Raw genomic sequence first — 24,220 nt, 5'->3', positions numbered from 1 at the left:
ACGTCCTCAGCAATGCTAACGTGATTCCCAAGCACCCTTGCGACTCTGAGGGCACAGGAGGCGGGCCCCTAGCTAAGCCTCTCCCATTCCTTTCCAGTGATCAAGGCTGGGCGTCCTGATCTACAAGGTCAGGAACTTGTTCCACGAGCTGGGAACGTCTGCTGCTTCAGGGGGCCATCTCTTGGCCTCTCAGTCATGTGGCTTCCATAAGTAAGACAGTCCCAGAGAGCTGGGTGGGATCTGCACCGATGGGAGAGGCCCCGTGCCGACCCAGGATGGAGGTACCTCTGGGGTGACCAGCAGAGCGAGTGCCAGACCGCACACCTGCCAAGCCTCGTCAGAGAAGCCCACCAGTGTGGGTCGTGATGGGGAGCATTTGTGGATCTCAGGCCCAATTCTAATGATTCCTCTAAGAAAACAGAAATATGAGATAAACATGATAGGAAGGTCCTGTTACTCTGAATAAACCATCAGTTTTCCTTGGGGTCAAAAGTACGGCTATGGCTTAATAGAATCACTGATAAGATTTTCTTAGGTTTGCTAGACTGTGAGTCTGGTGTCCTTGCCGAGCCACAGCAGAGTACATGGGAGAAATCCTTGATCTCCATGATTTCTTCAGGCGGATCTGGGGCCTTTGAGTCTGTCCTGGGAGTTCCACGAGAACTCCCCCTCTCGCTGTTCCGTTCTTTCCATAGTTACCTAAGGGGAGTGGGTAAAACTGAGGGCCACTGTTGGAAGCATTAACGAATAATTGTTCTGACATTTGTTAGAATGGTAAGCGGAGTGGACATTTGGCCTAGCAGCTAAGATGCCCAAGCTCCTGAGAGACAACAGTGATGGCTCAAGTAGTTGGGTCCCTACCACCCCTGTGGGAGACCAGGATTGAGTTCCCGGCTCCTAGGCCTGGCTTTGGCTCAGCCCAACCCCAGCTGTTGTGAGCATTTGGGGAATGAATGAACCAGCATATACAAACTCTCTTTCTCTCTCATAAATAATGAAACAAATAAACATTAAAAAATTGACTCTCTGACAAGAAGCCTCTTGAGTCGTGTTTAAAATCACCATCATAAATAATGCTGACATTGTGGCACAGAGAGTTAAGCTGCCACCTGTGACACCAACATCTGTATCACAGTGCAAGTTCAAGTCCTGGCTGTTCCACTTCCAATCCACCTCCTTGCTAATGCACCTGGGAAGGCAAAGAAGATGGTCCAAGTACTTGGGCCCCTGCCACCCATGTGATAGACTCAGATGGAGTTCCAAGCTCCTGGCTTCGACCTGGCCCAGCCCCAGCCATTACGGCTATTTGGGGAGTGAACAAGCAGATGGAAAACCTCTCTCTCTGTCTCTCCCTCTCTCTCTGTAATTCTGTCATTCAAATCAATAAAATAAATCTTTTTAAAAAATAAAGACAGGAAGATTGTAGGTCTGGGTTCCTACCAGTTTTCACAATGCAGCATTCCAGAAATGGAAAAGCCAGTGGCAACGATGGACCCAGAGGAGGCGGCACAGAATGTAATGCCTGGTACCTGTGCTGGATTCATTAGTGTTTATCCAATAAGTGAACTCAAAAGTGCATTGCTTGCTCTAAAACGCTGCTCATCAACTTTAGGATGAAGGAGCTGACCTATGTTGCATACCACCAGGCTGAAACCGTGAAATCATTATGCCTAGAGACATAAACCAGACACAAAAGGACAAACTGTATGATCCCACTTCTAAGAGGCACCAAGAATAGGCAAATTCAGAGACAGGCAGAAAGCGCAGCCGTCCTAACCGCAGGCAGGAGGGAGAGGGCAAGGGGAGTTACTGTTTAATGGGGAAAGAGTTTCAGTTTGGGATGACAATAACGTTCTAGAGATGAACAGTGGTGTGACATTGCAAATGCTCTTTAAAAAATTACATTTATTTTATTTGAAATAGTTCTAGAGAGAAGTCTTCCATCCACTAGTTCACTCCCCAGATGGCCACAACAGTCAGGCCTGGGTCCAGTCAAAGCCAGGAGCCAGGAGCTTCCTCCAGGTCTCCCACGTGGGTGTGGAGGCCCACGCACTTGGACCATCTTACACTGCTTTCCCAGGCCATTAGCAGGAAGCTGGATTGAAGTGGAGCGGCCAAGACCTGATTCTGTGCCCATAAGGGATCCTGGCATTGCAGGAAGGGGTTTCACCCTGTATGCCACAATGCCAGCCCATGCGAAGTGATCAAAATGATCAAGTTTATATTATGTATAATTTATCACAATAAAAAAATGTTAAAGGAAATTGGGAACATTTTGCTTAGGATGAATCTTTTTGGTTTTGGAAAATGAAGGGGGACGGGGCAGGGGCTTGCCCCCAGATGAGGATTCAAAACAGAAACCAGCACAACCCAGCTCTGCTTCAAACCAACAAGACTTTAATGGTGTTCGCGCGTCCCCAGAGCCCTAATAAAGATGGTCGCGGACATGCCCCATGATGGTCTCCAGGCCAAGCCAGGTCTCTTCGGCCGTGGGCAGGATCTGCGAGGCCGGCAGGAGGAAGCCGTAGCGGCCTGTGTCTCTCAGCTCGAAGGCAAAGGAGTATTTGATGCCAGAATCATAGGACCAGTCGATGCTTCCGCCGCTGGCTTGGTCTGAAGGGCACACGGGAGTAAAGTCCGGTTATGTTTTCCCACGGCCGCTCACAGCCATGTGGCCCCCATGTCAAGTTCTCTATCATCAAACATAAGGCAGGCCCCTACATGCGTGGACTCAGACAACAGAGTTTAGGAGAAAGTCATGCTCGTGAGAAACTTGAAGATAATTTGAAAAGCAAAAGGTGTCTGCACGTGGCCACTACACTTCCTCTTCCTCTGGTGGTCTCTGCTCCACCCGCCCGCCCGGAACTCTGCCTGCGCTCCTGACTCGCGTCTCCTCCAGCTCAGGGGGATGTGTAGTGGGAGAGGGGGGCTTGCAAATGGAGCACAGGTTAAGTCCCTGCCCTCAGAGGACCCTCAGCCGGAGGGTGGAGCAGACTCTGCTCTGACACAAGTAGCGCGCCTGACACCTCTGCAGGTGGCTTAGACCTACACAGTAATGCGCACCTGAGACACGTGTGGCTGCTGACATGACAGTGATGAAGGATGATGGCAGGTGTGACTCAGAAGTCTGCCCTGAGGCCCCTCCCAGGGAGGGCAGGTGGAGGTCACATGGAGGACCTGGCAAGGGCAAAGTTGGAGGGAGCCACCTGGCTCTTAGGAACAGGGCTGGGCGGGCAAGGAGACTAGGCCAGAGGAGAGTAGGCCTTGAGGTCAATAGTGTGAGTTATGGGCCAGCGCCGCGGCTCACTAGGCTAATCCTCCACCTGCGGCGCCGGCACCCCAGGTTCTAGTCCCGGTTGGGACGCCAGATTCTGTACCGGCTGCTCCTCTTCCAGTCCAGCTCTCTGCTGTGGCCCGGGAGTGCAGTGGAGGATGGCCCAAGTGCTTGGGCCCTGCACCCCGTGGGAGACCAGGAGAAGCACCTGGCTCCTGCCTTTGGATCAGCGCAGTGCGCCAGCCAGAGCAGCCATTTCAGGGGTGAACCAACGGAAGCAAGACCTTTCTCTCTGTCTCTCTCTCTCAGTGTCTAAAAAATAGACTAAAAAAAAAAAACATATTGTGAGTTATGGGATGAGCACCCCTAAACAGAAATGCCTGGGACCAGAAGTGTTTTGAATTACGAATTTTTCCAGATTTTGGAGTCCTTTCATTTACTTAGCAAGACGTCCAGCGATGGGACCCAAGTCCGAGCACAAGATTCATTTATGGTTCAGATAACTTTCACCCCGAGGCTGAAGGTAATTTTATATAATACTTTCCAGGCACCTGCATGCAACGTGACCAGGCATGGAGTTTTCCATTCATGGAGTCACACTGGCACCCACGGTTTCAGGGTTTGGAGCATTTTGGATTTGGGGGTTAGGGGTTCTCAATCTGTAATGCTGAGGAACCCCAAGACCTTGCCTTCACTCACGATGGCTATGGTAGCACCTGGTGAATAACAAAGACTAAATGGCTGCACCCCTGGACTGAATCTTCCCTGGGTACCAGAATTACTAACTTTGGCTAGAGCCAATTCCTCTGCCACAGCCAGTCCCACTATGAGGTTCCCTCCCCAAAGGACATAATACAGGCTCCAGATTAAATCCTGGCCCTGCATGGGTCAGCTGGGTGACCCACAGCGAGTCATTTATTGCTCTGAGTTCCAGATGCATCATACGGCAAACAGGCATGATCAACTGCTAACACGCATGGGGGCTAAGGGAGCGTCTTCAACAAATTCAAAGCAAATGTGTACTATGACAAAGCTATTCATGGGTTTCAAACTTTTTTTGCACCAAAATAAGCTTATCTTTTATTTACATTTCCCATAAAGTTTTTGAAGTCTCCTCGTGGTATTCCCATTTTACAAATGAGGAAGTTGGGGGGCTGGCGCTGTGGCGTAACAGATACAGCCGTAGCCTGCAGTGCCAGCATCCCCCATGGGCACCAGTTTGAGTCCCGGCTGCTCCACTTCCCATCCAGCTCTCTGCTGTGGCCTGGGAAAGCAGTAGAGGATGGCCAAGTCCTTGGGCCCCTGCACCCACATGGGAGACCCGGAAGAAGCTCCTGGCTCCTAGCTTCGGATCAGCACAGCTCCAGCCATTGCAGCCTTCTGGGGAATGAACCAGCGGATGGAAGATGTCTGTCTGTCTGTCTGTCTCTCTCTCTCTCTCTCTCTGCCTCTCTTTCTCTGTGTAACTCTGACTTTCAAGTAAATAAATAAATATTTAAAAAATGAGTCAGTTGGGATTCAGAGAGATTAAGTAAAGGAGCTGGGATAACATGATGTTCAGTAGGCATTCAATAAGCATCAGTTATGATTATAAATATCATTATCAATAAATGACTAGGATCCTATCCAAAAAGTTGGATCACATTACAGATCAGCGCTATCGAGAGCAGAGCAGTTCACCAGGAAACTAACAATGTTTCTAAGTGCATGAGCATTAGCAAACACTTTTAGTCCATATACTATCTTTTAAAATTCTTGACAACCCATTTCACAGATGAAGAAATCAAGGGAGGAGAAGTGAGCTGCCCAAGGTGACTCAGTTCCAAAGCCGAGCCTCTAGCCTCAAGGTCTAGGTTTTTTCCATTACACTTCCCTGAGAATGAACTCCAGGAACAACTCCTCTTGGGCCAAGCTCTCTGTGTGGGAAGCTCTCCCGGAAATGTCTCACCCCCGACAGATGAGCCACCTCCCGGGTGGAGAGGCACAGGTGCTACCTGCAGAGCAGCACACCGGCCTGGGGCAAGAGGCACAAGGTACTTAGGGCACTGCTTGTCCGGGCTGCAATGAGGCAGGATAACAAGATCAGTTCTGGACAGAGAGGTAGCCAGAACCTGCTTGGCGATTGATGGGCAGTTTCCAAAAGATCAGATAGCAAACCCTATACTTGTGTGATATTTGCTTATTGGAAATAGCTGCAATATCTCTGACCTCACCAAGGAAAACACTCAATCCCAGCCTTCCAAGGTCTGCTTGATTTGTAAATGCCTCTAGATAAGGTGGGTTCCTTGACAAAAATCACCAATGTGATTGCAAATTAAAGTAAAACATGATGATCCCTGGATACTTTTTCCCACAGTTTTTAAAATGCATCATAAATAGAATGTAAACAAAAACAACAATTATATCCTGGGAATAGAGAAACCTTTGTGACATGTAGGTTATTAGATGAGTAATTTTTGCATTTCTATGAGACATTCTGGATCTCGTGAGTGAAATGTTTCTCCTCTCTCTCTAAGACCCCTGATAAGGAAACCATGACTAAGAGGTATGCATGTCACCACTGCGCCCTCCACCCGCCACTCCCACCACCCCTCCTGTGGCTCTAGCTATGTCCAGGCCCACAGCGTGTCCAAAGACACCGTGCTCTGATCAAGCCTGATCGCGCTTCTCCGCACCTGTGGGTGACCCCGTCTTTCCCCTGCTGGGGAATCAAGCTTCATTGATCATTTCTCTCTCCTGCTTCTCCCACCTCTCCTTCTCTGTTGGTTCTTTTCCCACAGTCAACAAATACATCTCTTATCTCGAAAGAAAGGAGAGAAAGAAAGAACAGCAAAGCCTTCCGTTTCTTTCTTTCCCATTTGACTTCTAATCCACTTTCCTGAAACTGCTCTGTTACAGGCACCAATAAACTAGTGGTGAAAATCCAATGGAACACATTTGATCTTTGCCTTAGTTGTCCTTTTCATGGCCTTCATCACTATTAACCACAGCCTCCTTTTTAACAATTGCAACTTCTCCGCTTACTGAAATCCAAGGTTCTCAGCTTCACTGTCTGCTCTTAACCCCTTCTGCTGTCTGACACCTTGCTCCCCACTGCTGCCCCACTCCCAGTATCTCCTTGCTCTTCCATTCTAACCACACTCTCTCGGTCCATTCTTCCTACATCTGTCTCTGCAGAATCTCAGGCCATGTAGCTCATGTCCACTTTCACCTAATATGGATTTCAACCTCAGTAGGTCTACAATTGATTTGTGATCTTTCCAACTCCACCCCTCTGCCACTGTCCTGGATTCTCTCCATTAGTGGCTCATCTTCACGGCCTCTAGTGAGAAAATGTCCACATCCAGTAAATGCCAAAGGCCGTTTGGCATTACCTCCTCAGCCCCTTGCACCCTCACTGGCCACACTCTAGCTCAGCCCATCTTCTTCCGCTCAGTTTCTCCTACTCTCCTAGGAGACGTCCCTACTTCCTGGCCAGCTTCACTCCATCCTCCATGCAGGTAGCGTGTGTATCTCCACACCGTGCCTCAACTCACTCCCTGCCCTGCTGAAACTGGCGGTGGCTTCCAGAATCCTTTGGGTCAAATCTAAACTCTTTCCCACGGCACACAAAAGCCTGAACTCCCCCAACTCTCCCCTCTTCCCTCTTTCCTTCCAGCAATTCCAAACCGACCGGCAGTTCCAGAGCTCATGCGCAGTTTCCTACACTGGGCCTTCGCCCGTGCTGTTGAGTAGCCAGAATGCCCACCCCTTTCCCCCAGCTACAAGGTGATCAACCCTAAGCCTCAGCCTTCTTCCTATTTGAACCCTTTCCTGACCCAGCCACATCAAATCCCCTTAACTTTCTAATACTTCTGTAAAACGTATAGCCTACCATTGCACAGCTCATATAAAAGTCTTCTCTCTGTGCACCTCAACTAAAAAGTGACTTCTTTGTGGGATCATTCTGTATCTCTCTTAGTATTTGGCATGATAGTGTGTTGAGCAGAACAAATGCCTGTTAGAGACACTGGTTTCTGAAGGATCCTTGAACATGGCAGCACTAGGGAACTCCTGTTCATTCGACTGTGTGGGCCTCAGTTTCCGGCTTTGTCCACCAGAAAGGGACTGTGCCTCTGTGGGATTCAGAATCCGCACAAGTGTGCACTGGGATTTCCCACACTACAACACTTCCTGTTTTTATTCCCGCCCACCGGGGAGGAGGACATCTTGCCATCTGACGGCAGCCTCCCCGCACTCAGGACCCCTGATTTGCCCTCTCCTTGTTTCCCCACACACGGCATGGACAAATGGCTGTCACAGTGCACCCACAGAGCCATCCGGTCCTCCTGAAGAGGCACACCCTTTGTGTCCCCTAGCACAGTCCATTGGATTGTTCAGGACACGAGATCTTCTTGGCCAGGAAAGAAAAAAATTAGTAAGAGAGCATGGCTTAGAAGCAGGTCTTGATAAAGAACTCATTTTTTAAGTAAAGAAATTTCACATGGTGAGAGTTAGTTGTAAGGGTCTGGACAAGCCTAAGAAAGCTCTCAAACTCATCTACCGAAGAAGTTCTTCGTTCTAGACATCCATAGTAAGTATCTCATGGAGGAGTCTAGAGTTACTGAGGGAAACTCAGTAAGCTTGGATTCCAGGCATGAAGGCCTATCTCTTTCAGACCAAGGCATTTGAAAGCTTTGATGTGGAGGCTGGCTCTGTGACATAGCCACCTGCAGTGCCAGCATCCCATATGGGCACGGGTTCAAGTCCTGGCTACTCCACTTCTGATCCAGCTCCCTGCTGATGTACCTGGGAAAGCTGAGGAAGATGGCCCAAGTCCTTGGGCCCCCGTACCCACGTGGGAGACCTAGAAGAAGCTCCCAGCCCCTGGCTTCAGACCGGCCCAACTGTGGCTGTTGTGGTCATTTGGGGAGTGAACCTGCAGATGGAAGACCTTTCTCTCTGTCTCTCCCTCTCTCTCTGTACTCTGCATTTCAAATAAATAAATCTTAAAAAAAAAAAAAAAAAAGCTTTCATTGGACTCCCAGGGTGCCTGCCATCTTACCATCTTAGTGGATCCTTTGTAAAAACTTCCTGCACATCAGGTACTTACAAATGGCCGAGCAGATGGGTCCTATTTCATACTTGGTGCCGTGCAGGCTCGCGAGCGACTGGGCAGCCTTTTGGGCTACTTCATTCTAGAGTGGGGAAACCAAAGCAAGGTGAAGGGTTAACACTTGTCTCCCAGGAGATGGGCTGCCCAATAACAGAACCTGGACTGAAAAGTCCTGGCTAGCTAGACTCTGGTTACTCCAGGTGGAGGGGCATGCCCTATTTTGTCTCAAGGACTTCACTGAGAAATGAGCACATTTGCAAACACAGCATGGAGTCCCCATTGTCTACTTGATCACCCAGGTGTGTGCAATACTCTAGGGTCCATTGTTCTGCCATGGGCTCTCCCAGCTCAGGAGTGCGGATGGAAAGAAGCTGGCTATAATGGGACCATCTAAGAGAATGTGTGCTGACTCCAGGAGGTGTCTAGGAAGTTGACTTTTTTTTTTTTTTTTTTTTTTTGTTATATCCCTACATTGGCCCATTTCCCTGTGATTGTCTTTTTCCAAGAAGTGGAGCTCAGCAAAATATTTTCTGTTACTTGAGGGTTCCAATGTTGACTGACTGAGGCTTTACCGTCCTTGCTAGGGATAAATGGGAGGTCATGAACTTGGGTCCAGGGAAACAAATGTACAATCACCAGATGGGGGAAACCTGGCTCTGCAGAAGCCTGGGAGAGCCTGGGGGTTTCAGTTGTCAGTGAGCCCAACGTGAGTCAACGGCGCTGCTCTGCTACTGCCAAAGAACTAATGTGACCCTCAAGGGCTATCACAAATGCCTGGCGTGGACAAGGGCAGCAGTGGTCACGCTCGGCCCTGTGCGAGCCACCCTAGAAAAACACAAAGCAAAGCATGTGCAGAAAGCAAGGGCCAGGATGGTGAGCGAGCGGGGGTCCACGCTGTGAATACTTAAAGGAACTGGGGTGATTTGGGAGGAACAGAGAAAGACCTAGGAGAAGGCAGGTTACTGCCTTCAAGTAACTGTTAGCTTCACCTCTCACAGGAAAATAAACTTGCTCAGTAAAACCGGATGATAAACCCGGGCTGGCTGGGAAAACCTTAAGCAGGACTCCTCACTGGCTGGCTAGAAGAAGCCCTAACACAGAAACTTGCCCGCAAGGAATGGGCTCCCCAGAAGGCCGGGATGCAGCCAGATCTGAGCACCAGGTTTGCATAATGTGAGGTCAGCTAGGTCTGCTGGAAGAACACTTCAGGTAGCTTCCGGCCCCGACACGGTAACACTCACCATCAGAACTCCAAAAGCTGTCCTACGGGACCGAAATTCAACTGATGAGGCCAAAGAGACATCTAATCGGAATCAGCACCACCACTTCTGCCTGGGGCTGCTGAAGATCATCTACTTGAAGGTAAACTGATCCAAAGGTCCTAATTAAGGGCTTATCCCTAATGACAGGATTCAGAAGCCAGGCCTTCAAGCCAAATTAGATATAGCTGCACATCTCCTCAGCTGTGGACAGCTCCTCGCTTGTGTCATCAGCTGACCCAAGGCTGTCACCAGCAGGAAGAGGATGGAAGGGTCCCAGTTAGCGAGGAGAGGGCTTCGCCCTCAAGTCATAGACCAGCGCGTGGTGGGGAGAGGTCCCACAGCCAAAGGCCCCAGGTACCCCTGGGCTAATTGCTGGAAGCCGCCACTCAGCAGAGAGCCACATGATCTCGGCGGCGTGGACTGGGGCTTCACCACCGTGTCACTCGTTTGTGTGACTTGTGCTGGTCCACCTCTCCTGCCCCCTCCCCAGGGCCCACCTACTGACTGAAACTTACTCGTCCACACAGCCAGCGGATGTTCGTGGCTGAGCTGAAGTTAAATTTCGGGGACTCACCAGCTCCTCAAAGTGCTCTGGTTTGGTACACTTGTACCCGTAGGGGAACATCAACAGCTGGGAGTAGCTGTGAAGGGTGATGAAGGCCTTGACCTTCCCATGACTCTGGATGAAGTCCACTATGGATTTCACTTCGACTTCGGAGTTGGCCCTGGATCCGCGGTACGAATCAGAGCAAGGGCTGGCACTGGCTCCAGGGCCTGATGGGATGCAGAAGAGCCCAGTGAGGACCAGGAGCTTTCAAGGAGACACTACAGGGAGGAGGTTATGCACACCACTGAGCTCCCCCTCTGGAAACCAGAGCGAGACGGTCATGGTGCTGGATCCTGCGTCTTCCTAAGGGCGTAGTCGGGAAGCTTAACTGAAGTGAACCTAGACAAATCTCTTTTCCTTAAAAAAATTGTCCTGGGTATGTGGGACTGTGGCTAAGCTGCTGCTTGGGATGCCAGCACCGTAAATCAGAGTGCCTAGTTCAAGTCCCAGCTACTCCTCTTCGTTCCAGCTTCCTCCTGAAGCATATCCCGGGCTGCAGCAGGTGGTGGCTCACGTATTTGGGTCTCTGCCACCTACATGGAAGACCTGCACCGAGTTCTGGGCTCCAGGCTTCAATCTACATGCTTGATCTTAGCCAAAAGGCCGAGAAGTGATCCAGGCTTCAATCTATCCCAACCCTGGCTGTTAGGGGAATTTGGGGAGTGAACCAGCAAATGGGAAACCTCTCCATCTATCTCTCCGCCTTTCCAATAAAATGAAAAATTAATAAACAATTATAGTACCTCCATATGACAGGAGGGCTATCAAATTAGATCATCTCCTCTCTCTGAGAGTTGTTGGAAGAACAGCTAGGTTTAATTTTATAGATGGAATTCCTGCACTGGGTGGGAGTTTAGTAAGTTCATTTTCTGGGACCTCTTCCAAGTCATAGAGTCCAAGAGTAGAAGATCGTGTGCATCTGTACTTCCAAGTCACAAAGCCACAAACGCAAGGAGCCTCCGCCATCCTCTGCATGAGGGATGCATGTGACAAGGGCCCCTGTAGTTGCTCCAAGACTCTGCAGTGGGGCCGCCATAGGCCTGGTGGGGCTCTGGGGCTGCGGAACCCCTGAGAGCAGGGTGAGGGCCGGGAGTCCCCAAATTTCAGTGACAGCAAGTGTAAATACTACCTCTGTTGCCTTATGTTAAAATTATTTAATAGGGTAACATTTCAGGACAAAAAGCGTCATTAAATTGGTAGGCTTTGTTCAGTATTTTGAGTCTGGAGCTTTGATTTTTTTTTTCCCCTTATCCTTAAAAAAAAATTGTAACAGTAATGAAGGAAGCTGCCACTCATCCACATCCTGTCACAATTCCCCAGTGTGTCCTGTCTCCCTAACTCTCAGTAATTCATTTGCTTTACAAATACTTAGCGACTGCCTTCTACATTGTGGATGCTGCACCAGGCGTCAGGAATAGGACAGTGACAAAGACACAGCTCCTGACCTCGTTGGCACAGTGGCCCAGTAAGGAAAACCCAGACGAATTTCCACTCTGCAACCACTGTAACATATCGGGTTTTAACTGGTCCTGAGAACAAGTGGGCCCTCCCACCTCACCTACCACCAAACTCCTACACTTAGGAGCACCCAGACAACAAAGCCAGGGAAGCAAGCTAATAGTTTATCTTTTGGAACTATTTTGAAAATCAGTTCTTAATCCTATTTGTACTTCGTTTCAGTTTTCTTTCTCGAAGCATCCACGGATGATGTAATTCTTCTCCTCCGAATAGGTCCTAACCCCCTCTAGTGGCTGGTTAAGATCTTCCTGAGGCTCCCGCCATTGCAGTCTTGCTGGGGAACCCGGGCTGCAGCTTGTGGGAAAACCAAGACGTGAGACCAAACCTATTAAACGCTGCTCAGAGCTCTGTGACAGCACTGCACTCCTGTGAAGAGAATTTAGTTAAGTGTTTTTCAAATAGCTTTTTAAATGCCTTGGATCCTGAATGGGCTCAGCGGGCTGACGCACTACGGCGCCTTGCAGACCGGCTATCTGGCCAGACAAAGGTCTGACTGTCCCTGGGGGCCGGGCCCCTGCTCACCTCCGAATCCTGCGTCCCAGTTCCGGTTAGGATCCACTCCGACACAAAGGCTTCCAGACACCTTGGACCGCGTCTTGCGCCACATGCGATTCTTTAACATCCATCCCAAAAGGAATATGGGGGTGGAGGGTGGGGAGAGAATGCTGGTCATTCGGCCTGATGGGAGGGGCCCTTTGGAATTCTGTCCATTCCCTTGTCCCAAGGCCCCTGCGGAACTGCACCCACTCCCCTTGTTCGCAGAGGGCTCCCCCCGTCCCACCTGCAGGGTTCTGCCTGGGCTTCTCTGCGCCTCTCACCTGGGCGAGAAGTAGGGGTTTCCCCCATCGCCTCAACTATGTGCCTGCCCCACCAGGTTCCAAAGAGCTCCATTCTGTTAAGTGCTCTCAACGGGGACAAAGCGCAAGAGGGAAGACCGGGGCGGGGGGGGGGGGGGGGGGGTTTCTGCAAGAGGGCACTACTGGGGGAACTACGGGGCTGAGTTGGTAAATCTACTTCAGAACCCGCAAGGGTTGTCGGTACGGTCACGCTTCTGATGAACCTCTGGGAAAGGGATACAGGGGGCGGTGGTTCCTACTCCTGACTGTGGAATCCTGATGCGGGGGGGCGGCAGCTCCCCCTCCCCAGCACTGGTTATTACTGAGTTTCTTTGAAAGCACCGCCGCCGTCGTCAGCTCTCTCCAGATACAAAGCTGGAAGCTCTGATTCATTTTCAATATACGCAGGGTCACGGTTGCCACAATGGCACTTTGTAATGAGATTTTGAAGGTGGGGGGGGGCATTGCATAGCTCCTTTTTAGTGACATTACAGAGGACTTCTACCACAAACAGGAAGTTAAATGCTAGCTGCATTGTCCTGCCTACCTAGGTCCTACTGCCATCTAACTGTCGGCAGGTAACGTCCACCTCCGCTCTCCTACCCATCCCAACACAAGGAACATGAAGATAACTGGAACAAATCTCCCAGGTGACTCACAGCCGACGCTGGGCTCTGCCAGCCCAGGAACAGCTGAAGTGGGCTCCAACTGAGGCAGCGTGGACCGACACCGCGGGCTGCACTAAGAAGTGATTAGAACACTCCTCCAGGCCTCATTTCGGGGCCACCACTGTGAGATTAGGCATTCTGTTTGGAGTAAATCCAGGGCAGGAAGACTACTTTTATTTGGTTTTTCAAGTTCCTACATATCTTAGGTCCCGGGGCCAGAAGAGGAAAAGTCCAGGCTTACGTGGGTTTGCGAGAACACATATCCATCGGGGTTTGTAACCGGCAGCAGGAAGACATCGACGGCGTCCAGGATGGAAGTGATGGATGGATCCCTTCCATAGTCGGAGGCGATCTGAACAGTGACAACACATACATCACCCTCCCCCTCCCCGTTCGCCGGGGGGGGGGGGGGGGGGGGACATAGGGCAAAATGTTAAGGCAATGCGATTTTTCCAAATGTGAGCTAGGAACCACTACCGATCAACGAGAACTTTCTGGATACACAGCCATCCAGTCTCCTGTAACATTAACGAGTTTAACAGGCCTGGGCCTGTTTTATCTTCGGTCAGCATAATTCACTTGTATGAAGTAAAACTCAGAGCTCTCACATCCGTTCTTCTCCCGTCTGCCTACGAACTCTACTGAGGCATTTTGCAGTGATGGGCAATGGTCACTCATATAGATCTATGAGCCGAAGAGAAATTTTTTATATATATTGTGGAATATTCTTTAATATTCCTTAATTCCCCCACATAGAGGTTTTCCAAAAGAGCTCATGACCAATATCAGATTTACTGAAATACGTATAGACTTTGCTAAAGATATAGACAACTGCTTAAATTCCATTCAGGGAATTAGATTTTTTTTTTCACTAGCCATCAATTGCGGTAGAGTTGGAGTTTCTGCTGGATTAAAATTTATTCATTTCCTGTGCTCAGCCATCCTAAGGCATTATTATTCAACTGTTAAATATCCATTTCATAATACCCTAAAGGTAACCGCATTTTAATTGAAGGGAAAAATGTGTCACTCGGTATGCACGTGGTTGTACATGCTTGAATAATCTGATGTGGATTGATTTCCTTCGCTCATGAATTAACATTCTGATTTATAGCATGTCATTTCGGAATTACTTAAGAAATGCCAGACTAGGTCCCACCCAGTCCCATGTCCTGACTCCAATGCCAAGGAACATGTGGAAGGGAGCGATTGCTACATCCTGACTTCAAAATCAGATTTGGGAAATTTTCAGAGCAACCCAAACACCCTTAACTGATTTCACTTTGGACCTGTAGGTCCAAGTAAGCTGCTTTCGCACCTGTTTCTATTTCCCCTCCGAGCCCCTTTTGCCATTTTATAGGTTCCTGGTACATGAAGCCTCAGCCCTCTGAGTCAGGCAGCAAAGCGACCTCTCTGGAATCTAATGCTGAAATCTCTGACCCTCCGGGGCCCTTCTCCGCCACCTTTTCGATCTTGATCTTGTCTAGCTCCCTGTGTCTTTCAACAGAGCTCACAGTGGCCGGGCCAGGGTCAGTGCGCCAGGGCACCAGATGGGGCAATACCAAAAGGGGTTGGATGGGTTTATTTCCTGCCCGTGTGGTAAGAGGAGGCTTGGCTGAGAGCGCCGGCTGTTGGGACCGTAGGGACTACTGCACACTTAGTGGGCCTGACCCCAGACAGACAGAATAAGTTAGAAATGTGGGACAAGATAACCTTATTTGCTGTCCAGAGTGCGGTAGCTTGGGTAACCCACTCTCGCGCATGGATCCCCGCGTCCAGCCAGATGGCTGGCTTGTCACCTCCAGTGCTGAACTGAAAGACAGGTGCAAGAATGTGACCGACCTCGTGCCCCCCAGCCTTTCCACCTCTGTCTCCTCCTCTGCCCTCCCCCCACCTTCTGTTCCCGATGCGATGGAGAAGGGAGAAGGAAGAGACACAGGCAGCTGACACTGTCAGTGTCTTCTCCCCAAAGTTGAGTGTTTTCTGTCCCCCTTTTAAAATGAGTTTAAATACAGGCTAACAAGAGGGCACAGGCTTTTTCTCCTTTGACGTCTGTTAAAAAAAGAAAAATTCTTGCAGAGAGTGTAATGATATGAAAATACATTCACAAGCAGTAAATTGGAACAAGCCAGGTTACAGAACAGGATATCCTCATTTTTAAAAATATTACTTCACGTAAATGCTCACATATGTATACATCCATACAAACGGAGGGAGAGGGAGACGGAAAGAGAAAAGGAAAAAGAAAAGAGACAGAAGCAGAAAAAGAGACAACAAAATAGTCCCAGCTATCATCCTGTAAAAGAATTAAAATGATGGGGATTTTTTTTTCCTTTTCTCAATTTTTTGTTTTTTTTTTTTTTTCTCTCTGTTCCAAATTTGTGTAATGATCTTGTGAATTTTTGTTAGAAAAACGCCTGTGATAACCTTTCGAGTCCTTCACCAAAAGCAGGACATCAGGCTCTGGAGTGCTTTCCAGAGTTGAAATTTTATGATCTAAGTGACTTGGTTTTATCTGGAACAGTGGCTGGGCCAATTGGATCAGTAAATGGGGAGGAAAAGATTATTTTTGCACCATCAACTTCTATCGCGGCGCAGCATTCTAAACATAGCAGATAAGGTAAATGAGAAATGCAAATCCTTGCTAAAAAATTACATTTCACGGGTTTGGAGAGTTTTGGTTCAAAGTGTTCTATGCCTCTTCCTCCAAAAAAAGCTCAAACGTAAAAAGTAGAGAACTTCCAAAACCATGCGACATCCCCAACCACCAGAACACCTGGAAGAGGGCAGGCCCAGGAAAATCCACAGCAGAGAATCCTGGCCCCGCGTGGCTGGAAGGAGCAGAGAAGAGGAGATAGAGAGAGAGGAGTAAACGTGAACAACCGTACCCCGGCTCCATAAAGCAGGCAAAACACTCCTGCCAGGCCTGCTGGAGGAAAAACACGGGAGAAATCCATCTGCCCCAGTTACTCAGTTGGTTCCCAGCCACACGCTTCCAAATTTAGCCCAGTTGTGACATTCCCTCTCGCTCCCTTTTTTTTTTTTTTTTAACAAACTCTTTCTAGGAAATCTGGGGAAATAATTTTCACTCTTTTTCAGGGCAAAGTGCAAAAATGTGAAGTGATCAGCACTTAGCGGCGGTTAGAGGTTACAAGTTGGAGTAAAACCCTGACCTCCTTCCAGGCGATCACCTAAGACCCGCCTGCCTGCGGTGCAAGGCATCTATTTGCCCTCGTGGTGTAGCTGGCGCTCATCCCGCACGCTGAGTCTTTTATTTTAATGCAGCTTGGGCAATTTCTCGGTGTTGTCATTTTGTGTGTGTGTGTGTGTGTGTGTGTGTGTTTTTTCTGTTAGAAAAGAAAGGCAAAGATACAGAAAAAGAGAGAGAGAGAGAGAGGCAAAGGACGCCCACCTTAATTATTGCACAATGTACCCCGCCCCTCCTGGCTCCCCGGGGCCCGCCCCCGCCCCCGCCCCGGCTCCGTGGGTGAGCCCCCTTGCCCTGGTCCCTGGGAGCGCAACCATCATCAGTACGTGCGCATTAATTCCCTGCTGCCGCCTGCGTCAGCCTGCGCAAGAGAAAAAGAGAAAGAGGGTTTGCAGGTTGGGGTGGGGGGAGGGGTGCTCAAAACCAGCAAGGACCGGTTAGGAAGGAAGGAAGGAAAAAAAAAAGACCAGCTAGCTAGCCGGCTGAGCTGGGAGGAGCTGGGTTCTAGAAGCATCCAGAGCGAGAGCCGCTCCGCGCGGCCGTTACCTTGAGTGCGGTCAAGGTCCGGTTTTCAAAGGAAGCCCCAACGCGCACTTTGCTCACTAGCCCAGGGTGCTGGGCCACGATGTTGTCCATTTCTTGGGAAATCTGCAATGTTAAAAAAAAAAAAAAGGTATTTGCAAATGAATGAGCTAATCCTAACATTAATGACTTCTCCCTCTCCCCATCCCTGACCCCGGGGACCCCATGGCAAGGGCCGGGTGGGCTAAGACTTGGGGCCCCCCGCTGCCGGAGGCCGAGCCAGGCGGCGCCTACAGGGCTGGGAGGGAGAGGCCATCTTGCCGCAGCAGAGCCGGCTCTTGGCAGTTGGGTGCAAAGCTAACACGGCCAGATGTGGTTTGCCTGGGGTTTTCCTCGGCCCCTCTCCGGGCAGCGCTGCCCCGGCCTTAAAGCTGCTCGCCTTTGCCCGCAGAGGGACACAAATGGCAGCGGCACCCACAAAGGCAGATGCTGTAGAACGCAGCCGGGCTAGTTCGGGCCTGGGACACGAGTCTGCCCGGAGACCCCAAAGCCATGGGTGACCTCGCTCCTGTCCGGGGAGACGCTGCCCGCCTGCGCCCACGCTGGGAGCCAGCCCGTGCAGGCACCTGCAGCACGCGTTTGGGAAATGGCAGGTCCGGCTGTACCAGCAGCCCAGGCTGCACCCTTCCGCTCCTTGCCTTCCTCAGGCAGTCCCGGGTTGAAACCTCTGGGGCCGTATGTGTTTCAGATTCAGACTTTTGTGTTTGAAGAGGGAGTTCTATATGAGTAATTGGAAGTATACTGTATGGCGCACACACATGACCTTGCTCCATACTCGGGCACCTGAGTATTTCCGGTGGTGAAACAAGTTAGCAAGTCAGTCAGATCAGATTTTGTCCCCCAAATGAGTCTAGATCACACTGTGCTGTGCCACAAACAATTTTTTTCAGAACACTTGCAAATGTTTAAATTACTGGTTTGGAAACTTGTGCCTTCTTTACAGCTGCTACCCCACCCCCACCCTCCCACTTCTTAACCCCCCATGACCATTCCCTCACCCACCCGATTCCCAAGTGCAGGTGGACCCCAGTGGCCCCCAAGAAGTGCTCTGTGTCACAGTTAAATGCAGCACCACCCAGGAACCCAGGCAGCACCAGGTGACCCACATGGAGGTAGGGGGCATGGTTCATGGCACTCAAGTAAGACTTTGCTACCATGAGGCTTGGGCTGGCTGGGAGACCCCAACCTTGGCTGGAAGTCAGAGGTGTCGTGGTGACCCCGGATTCCATCCTCGGTGGCAGTGCTAAGGCACAGCTCTCCATTGGCTTGGTGAACAGCAGCTGCCTATGAACTCACGTAAGACCATCCACAACCCTGGGTGGCTGCCGGATGGGCAGGGAGACTTTAGGTCCTGCCTTAAGTCAGTGACCGTGACACTGGCTGTGAAATCCTAGGGAAACTTGGAGAGGTTCGGGAAGTAATTGGAGACTACTTTCTAAGTCATCAAATCACTTCCCACATAGTCCTTATCAGCAGAGGAGAGAGTGGCCCATTTCTCTGGTGTTCATGTTGAAATACCCATTTTGAAACACCTACCTCTTCCAAGGTATGGTAGGCCCCAAAGTTGAAGTTCCCGCTGCGTTCTCTTCGCCGATTCTGTAGTATTTCTTCATCCTCTTTGTCCAACAGAACCTAAGATAAACCAATTCTAGGGATAGTCATTGTATAGCCATGCATTTCAGTCTATAGTTTTGAAAGAAGTGACTCCTAGGTCCCCGTACCAAGCCTTCCCCTTCCTGTCCTGCTGGCCTTAGGGTCATATCTTGTCCTTATTCTGGCAGCCCTCTGAAAGGGAACATGGTACTAACTGGACTTCCAGCTAGTCGGATGCTGCAGACACAGACGCGCAGTCCCGTGGCAGATGGCACACTCCTATGGCTCATCCTGCCTTTCTGGGAACTCTTGGCCCAAGTTGACTTCTGATTAAAAACTAAACAGCAGCCAACAAGACACCCATGTTCCAGACAGGAGTCCCTGGGTTCAATTCATACTCCACCTCCTCACTCCGTCTTCATGCTAACGCAGACCCTGAGAGGCAGCAGGTAGTGGCTCAAGTAGTTGGGTCTATGCTACCGATGTGGGACAGCTGGACTGATTTCCTGGCTCCCAGCTTCAGCCTGGCCTGCCCCAGCCCCAGCTGTCGCAGGAATCTGGGGAGTGAACCAGCAGGTAGAAGCACTCTCTCGTTCTGACTCTCAAAGAAAGAAATGAATAGCAGTTTGCTTTTTCCTATTTTGACTAATACCCTCGGTATGCACTCCTATTGCATACTGTAGCTTGATTTTTGTCCTTTCCCTTACATTCTTTGTCACCATATTCCAGTTGTGCCAAACGCAAAGGAGGTGGCATCTCCCTCTGCCCCCCTGCAGCTGTAACCCAGGCTGCTGGGAGGCCCTGGTGACACCCGCAGGGCCCCCAGGCTGGACCGCCAGTTCACGGAGAACAGCTAGCTCGGGGAGGCTGATCTGTGCTGTAATTACCTGAACATCTTCAATCATGATGGAATAAGCAATTCCTTGGGACTCCAGGAAAGCTTTGACGGCCTGCACGCTGCCGAAGGGGACGCGGACGTGGGCTCTTGCCCCTGGTATGGTCGCTGGTTTCCAAAAGTCCAGCTGAAAAGGATAAAAGGCCAAGCCAAGGCAATGAGTGGGTTATTCTGGGGACATGGACGGCTCAGCATGGAAAGGTTTCAAGAAATCCTTTTGTATCTGTTTTTGCTATAACAGGGCAAGGGTTTTTCAATAATCAAGCATTAGCAAAGGTGTTGTGTTGTTTTCCCCTACAGCTAGATATTAAAATGGACTGAAGGAAAAGATTTAAAATGAGGGCACTTTTTTAAAAAGCTGCCTCATTTCATCATAAGATGTGAACACTATGAAATGTTTTAGGAAGGAAATAATGTGCTCGAAGTGCCCAGTAGTGTTTTGAGGTAACCTTCACATTTGAACTCTTTTCATTCTTACAATAAATCTGAGCGACAGGTGAATGGTATATTTATGCCCGTGTTTCTGAATGGCAAAATGAAACTCAAGCCAGTAGGGGACTTCTAACTGGCAGGCAGCGGGGACTGGAGCCCAGGTTTTCAGAATCCCATTTCACAAGTTCGTATTCCACGCCATGTCAGAGAGGTCAGCATGCAATGCAGAAGCGATCCCAACCGTCGTGTCTGCCCGCAGTTTTCGCTGCGGGAGGCAGAGAGCCCCGCGAGGACGGATACCTGGAGATGCTCTTCAGCCTCCAGCTGCACCAGACTCTTCATTTGGTCTTCATTGCTTGGTATGATCTCAAGAACCTGGTCTCTAAAACACAGCGAACACAAATATGACTTCAGAACGGAGCTTGAACACTGTGTTCAGTAGCTTCCTGCTCCGGTCAGTGTCTGCTTGGAAGAGGTGAATGCAATAGTCCATCAGCTCTTTGATGGTCCAAAAACTCATGAGCATACTCACCCAGATCCCCAGACCTGAGGAGGTCACGCCATGGCTCTCTTTCCTCCAAGACAGGGTTAGGAAAATAACCAGTAAGAGGTACACCTGCTCCTTGCCTCTCCTTTAGCTAAAGAGTATTTGTCAAACAACGCCTGCTGTTTATAAAGCAATGGCTTTTAAAACTTATCTCCATTTTTCAGAAATAATACCAAGGGAGAGTGGAATCATCAATTTAGTGCTCGTAAATCAATTCATACTTAGGTAGATCTTTTATTTTTATTGCTTTTGTTTTTGTCGACTGACAATGTAGGAGGGCTCTGTATCCAAACCCACATTCACATGGCCCAAACACACACACACACGGAATAAAGGATATTAAGGACACCTGGGCAGGAAAAGACCTCTCAAAACAAGCAGACATATCCTAGAGAGGCAACCGGGTGCATCCCACAGACTTTTCTTGGCACCAGTTTCCTCCATCCCTTTCTCTAAGCCGCTAGCTTCCCAAGTCCCTGCCGCATCCATGTGTGCAGTGGGGGAATGAATCAGTGTAATAAGCCTTACACAGGAACCAGAGTCCTGGTCTTCTGAAAGCAAGCCCCGTGTGATTCCAGTGCACAGCAGAAGACACAGGAGAGAGCATGCGCTCTTCCAGGCTCTCCTGCCTGCACGCATCCATCTGCTGTAAATACTCCGCAAAGTCTTCCACTGGAGTCTTATTACTTTTGGTTAATGCATGGGCTCCCTGGAGTCCTCTTTTAAAAAGGGAAAGCCCTGGGAAAAGCAGTACATTAGGCTAATGTTCCAGGTGTGTGCTCTGAAGCTCGGTAAGTAGTCCTTTAAGTTGCTCAGCAAAAAGATAAAAAGAGATAGGAGTTTCATGATTAAAAAAAAAAAAAAAAAAAAAAAACCTGGGGTCCATGCTGTGACCTAGCGCACCTCTTACAGAAGCACCCTAATCTAGTCCAAGTTCCTAGAAAGTCTACAATATTTATGTCCCTCTGCTCCCAAATTTGACTACTCAGTTTTTTAAGACAGTTTTTTTTTTTCTTCAGTTTCTTTAGTTCCTTACAAATATGCTTTATAAAAAAAAATGCTGCTGAGGGTTGGGTGTTTAGCCTAGCGGTTAAGACCCTCATTAAAACACCTGCTTCCTCTATCGGAGTGCCTGGGTTCAGTTCCTGACTCTGGCTCCTGATTCTAGTAGCTTCCTGCTAATGTGGACTCTGGGGGCAGCAGTGATGGCTCAAGTCGCTGGGCTCTTGGCACGCACATGGGAGACCTGGACCGAGTGCCCAGCTCCCTTGCTTCAGCCCAGCCCCTGTTGTTGCGAGCATTTGGACAATGAAACCAGTAGATGGGAGATTCTCTATCTATCTCAAATAAATAAATAAAATGGAGTTTGTATTTCAATTATGAAGAAAGAAATGCTGCCTAAGGTCCTTCACAGCTTGCGGGACCACAGGACTTCACAAGGATGTGCCCTCAAAGCCAGGAAGAGAAGAGCTGGTCTGCTAACAACCCTGGCCTTCCCACTGCCAAGGTCCCACCGTGCAGCCGCTGGCTATGAAGACAGGGAAGGCCCAGGGCCAACCTGGAGGACACAGCCCAGGGGCCTGCAGAGGCAGTGGGACAGTAGCCTGGTGACCCCCAGAGGCCAGGGGCCAGCTTGACTTTCCCTGGTGTCTCTCATCATGGCATTCTGATCAGAGGGAAGAATGCAGAAGCCCGGAGAGAAATAGGGCTGTGTGTGTGTTGTCTCATGAAGATGCGGGATACAAAATGGAGTCAGTCCCGTCACACCCACTGACCTGGAGTCGAGGGGCCATGGGGAAGAAAGGACTCAAACACAGAGACCCCTCACAGACCAGCAAAGCAGCCAGCCCTCTCTTCAGGGCTCCTTTCCCTTAGCAACGGCCAACAGAAACTGCAGCTATGCCCTACGTCTAACCTCACGTAATAATTGCAACGGCTTGCCAATCGGAGCTGGCCAGCATGGGCCAGCCCTGAAAGTGGCAATGAGTTGTCATTCAGAATAACTTATAGATTTCTCTGACCTAACCAAACCCCTCACTTTTCCTTTGTTCTCAGGACATCCCAGAGCCCGCCTGGCTTGTGCATGTATGTCCTGGATTGCAATCCTGGTCTTTTATTTCCAAATCAAAGTTCCTCCACTGGGGATTTGTCTCTGTATTTGACGTTGATGGTTTTCACCTTTTTTCCCCTTTAAATGTCATGCATCTCTTTTTTGATCACTTGCTCCTACCTTCCCCACTACCCTCCCCTTCAATCTAAGGGAACACCTCTGAAAATTCTGAACACACTCAGCCCTTATTAGGTTACAAACAGGGAGAGTCCTGTGCATCAGTTAAGTAAAATTCAAACAAGCACCAGAAACAGTTAACTTACCCCACAAATGTTTCTCGACAGTAGATGTGCCCAAACAGTGCACCAAAAAACAGGATGAACCTCATGGTCAAGGCTTTCCCAGAGTCCAGGATTCAGTCCTTCCTGAACTTTATTTATAGGGTACACAGCTGAGGCTGATCTGTTGGCCCGCTGAGAACTCAAGCAAACTCCCAAATGGTCAAATTCCCACCTGCATGGGAAAGTCTCAAGGCTGCAGAAATCCACCTGCTTGATATCACCCAGCTGTCCGTTTGCCATTGCTTGAGTGCGATAACAAAGTTGGTCGGAAAGAAAACAGCGCTGCCAGAGTACGCCAAGGGCAAATCATATTCATGATTCAGAACACCGGCTTTGCGCAGTGAGAGAAGGCAGAGTAACAGACCTGGAGGTGAAAGTCCTTTCTGGGCCTCTGATGGGGGGGAAAAATGGTGGAGGGGGCGCAGAGCACTTATGGCAATTAGTCAGGCACCCTGTCTATCACATTCCATTAGTTCGCTCGTTTGTTTATTTTTCTAATGTTTACCCTGAAACACCACAATCACTGAGGCCACATCTGCTGAAGGTCCCTGTAGATATGGCCCATTCCAGCCCCCACTCTATAGTAAACCAGACAGCAGCCCTTTGAATAGTCAATTTTGCTCTGTCTCTTAACGTGATCCATCTGCATTTGCACCTAATTGATATCCCTGTGTTTTTCCCAAAAATGAAAATGTCTCTCTGGGTGTAACAATAACGGTCCTTGCTATAGAAAATTTGGATGAAAAAGAAGTGTTTTGTGTCATCACCAATCGGAGGATGCCTTTCCAAATGTCTTTCTATATTTCACAGTATTTTTTTCAAAGAAGCCATGACTTTATTTATTATTATTATTTCTTTGAAAGGCAGAGACATGGAGAGACAGAGATCTTTCATCCACTCGTTCACTCCCCAAATGCCTACAACAGCTGGGACTGGTCCAGGCTGAAGCCAGGGATCCGGAACTCAGTTCAAGTCTCCTACTCGGATGATGAGGACCCACGTACTTGAGGCGTCCCCTGCTGCCTCCTAAGGTGTAGATCAGCAGGAAGCTGGAGTCAGGGGCATGCTGGAACTTGAACCCAGGCACTCCAGTATGGGACACGGCATCCCAAGCAGCATCTGAACCTCTGTGCCAAATGCCTGCCCCAGAGTATTTTTTCACACATATTGCTTTTTAAGCAAAGAGTTGTTTTTTTTTTTTTAAAGTAATCTTTCCTAGATCCACATTAATCAGCCACTGCTGTTTACTACACAAGAAAACACATGTGGGGCAGGTGTTGCAGTCCCGCTGGTCAAACTGCCATTTGGGAAG

General features: G+C 49.4%; 1 protein-coding gene across 1 annotated transcript; it reads right to left on the bottom strand.

Annotated features, from left to right (window-relative positions):
• Nucleotides 1-2,375: 2,375 nt before the first annotated feature.
• Nucleotides 2,376-23,142, bottom strand: CPA2 (carboxypeptidase A2). Its single transcript, XM_051848960.2, has 11 exons — nt 22,891-23,142; nt 20,271-20,352; nt 19,531-19,665; nt 18,587-18,682; nt 17,015-17,116; nt 14,974-15,072; nt 13,502-13,612; nt 12,279-12,369; nt 10,206-10,405; nt 8,367-8,451; nt 2,376-2,613 (listed from the first exon to the last, which is right to left on the bottom strand). The coding sequence occupies exons 1-11, from the start codon at nt 22,953-22,955 to the stop codon at nt 2,426-2,428; spliced, it is 1,254 nt and encodes a 417-aa protein (XP_051704920.1). The 5' UTR covers nt 22,956-23,142; the 3' UTR covers nt 2,376-2,425.
• Nucleotides 23,143-24,220: the final 1,078 nt, after the last annotated feature.

This window comes from Oryctolagus cuniculus, chromosome 3 (genome assembly GCF_964237555.1).
Source record: "Oryctolagus cuniculus chromosome 3, mOryCun1.1, whole genome shotgun sequence".
Taxonomy (NCBI): Eukaryota; Metazoa; Chordata; class Mammalia; order Lagomorpha; family Leporidae; genus Oryctolagus; species Oryctolagus cuniculus.
The sequence above is the reverse complement of the archived record's forward strand: the minus strand, read 5'-3'. Positions and strand labels throughout refer to the sequence as shown.

What these genes read in the sequence shown, in the direction of transcription:
- CPA2 (XM_051848960.2), bottom strand. Translation starts at nt 22,955, where the DNA reads ATGAGGTTCATCCTGTTTTTTGGTGCACTGTTTGGGCACATCTACTGT. An exon ending in ATGTGTTCTCGCAAACCCAC is followed by an intron (nt 12,370 to 13,501) that starts GTAAGCCTGGAC and finishes TGGATGTTAAAG; the next exon opens with AATCGCATGTGGCGCAAGAC. An exon ending in ACCCATCTGCTCGGCCATTT is followed by an intron (nt 2,614 to 8,366) that starts GTAAGTACCTGA and finishes TGTGCCCTTCAG; the next exon opens with ACCAAGCCAGCGGCGGAAGC.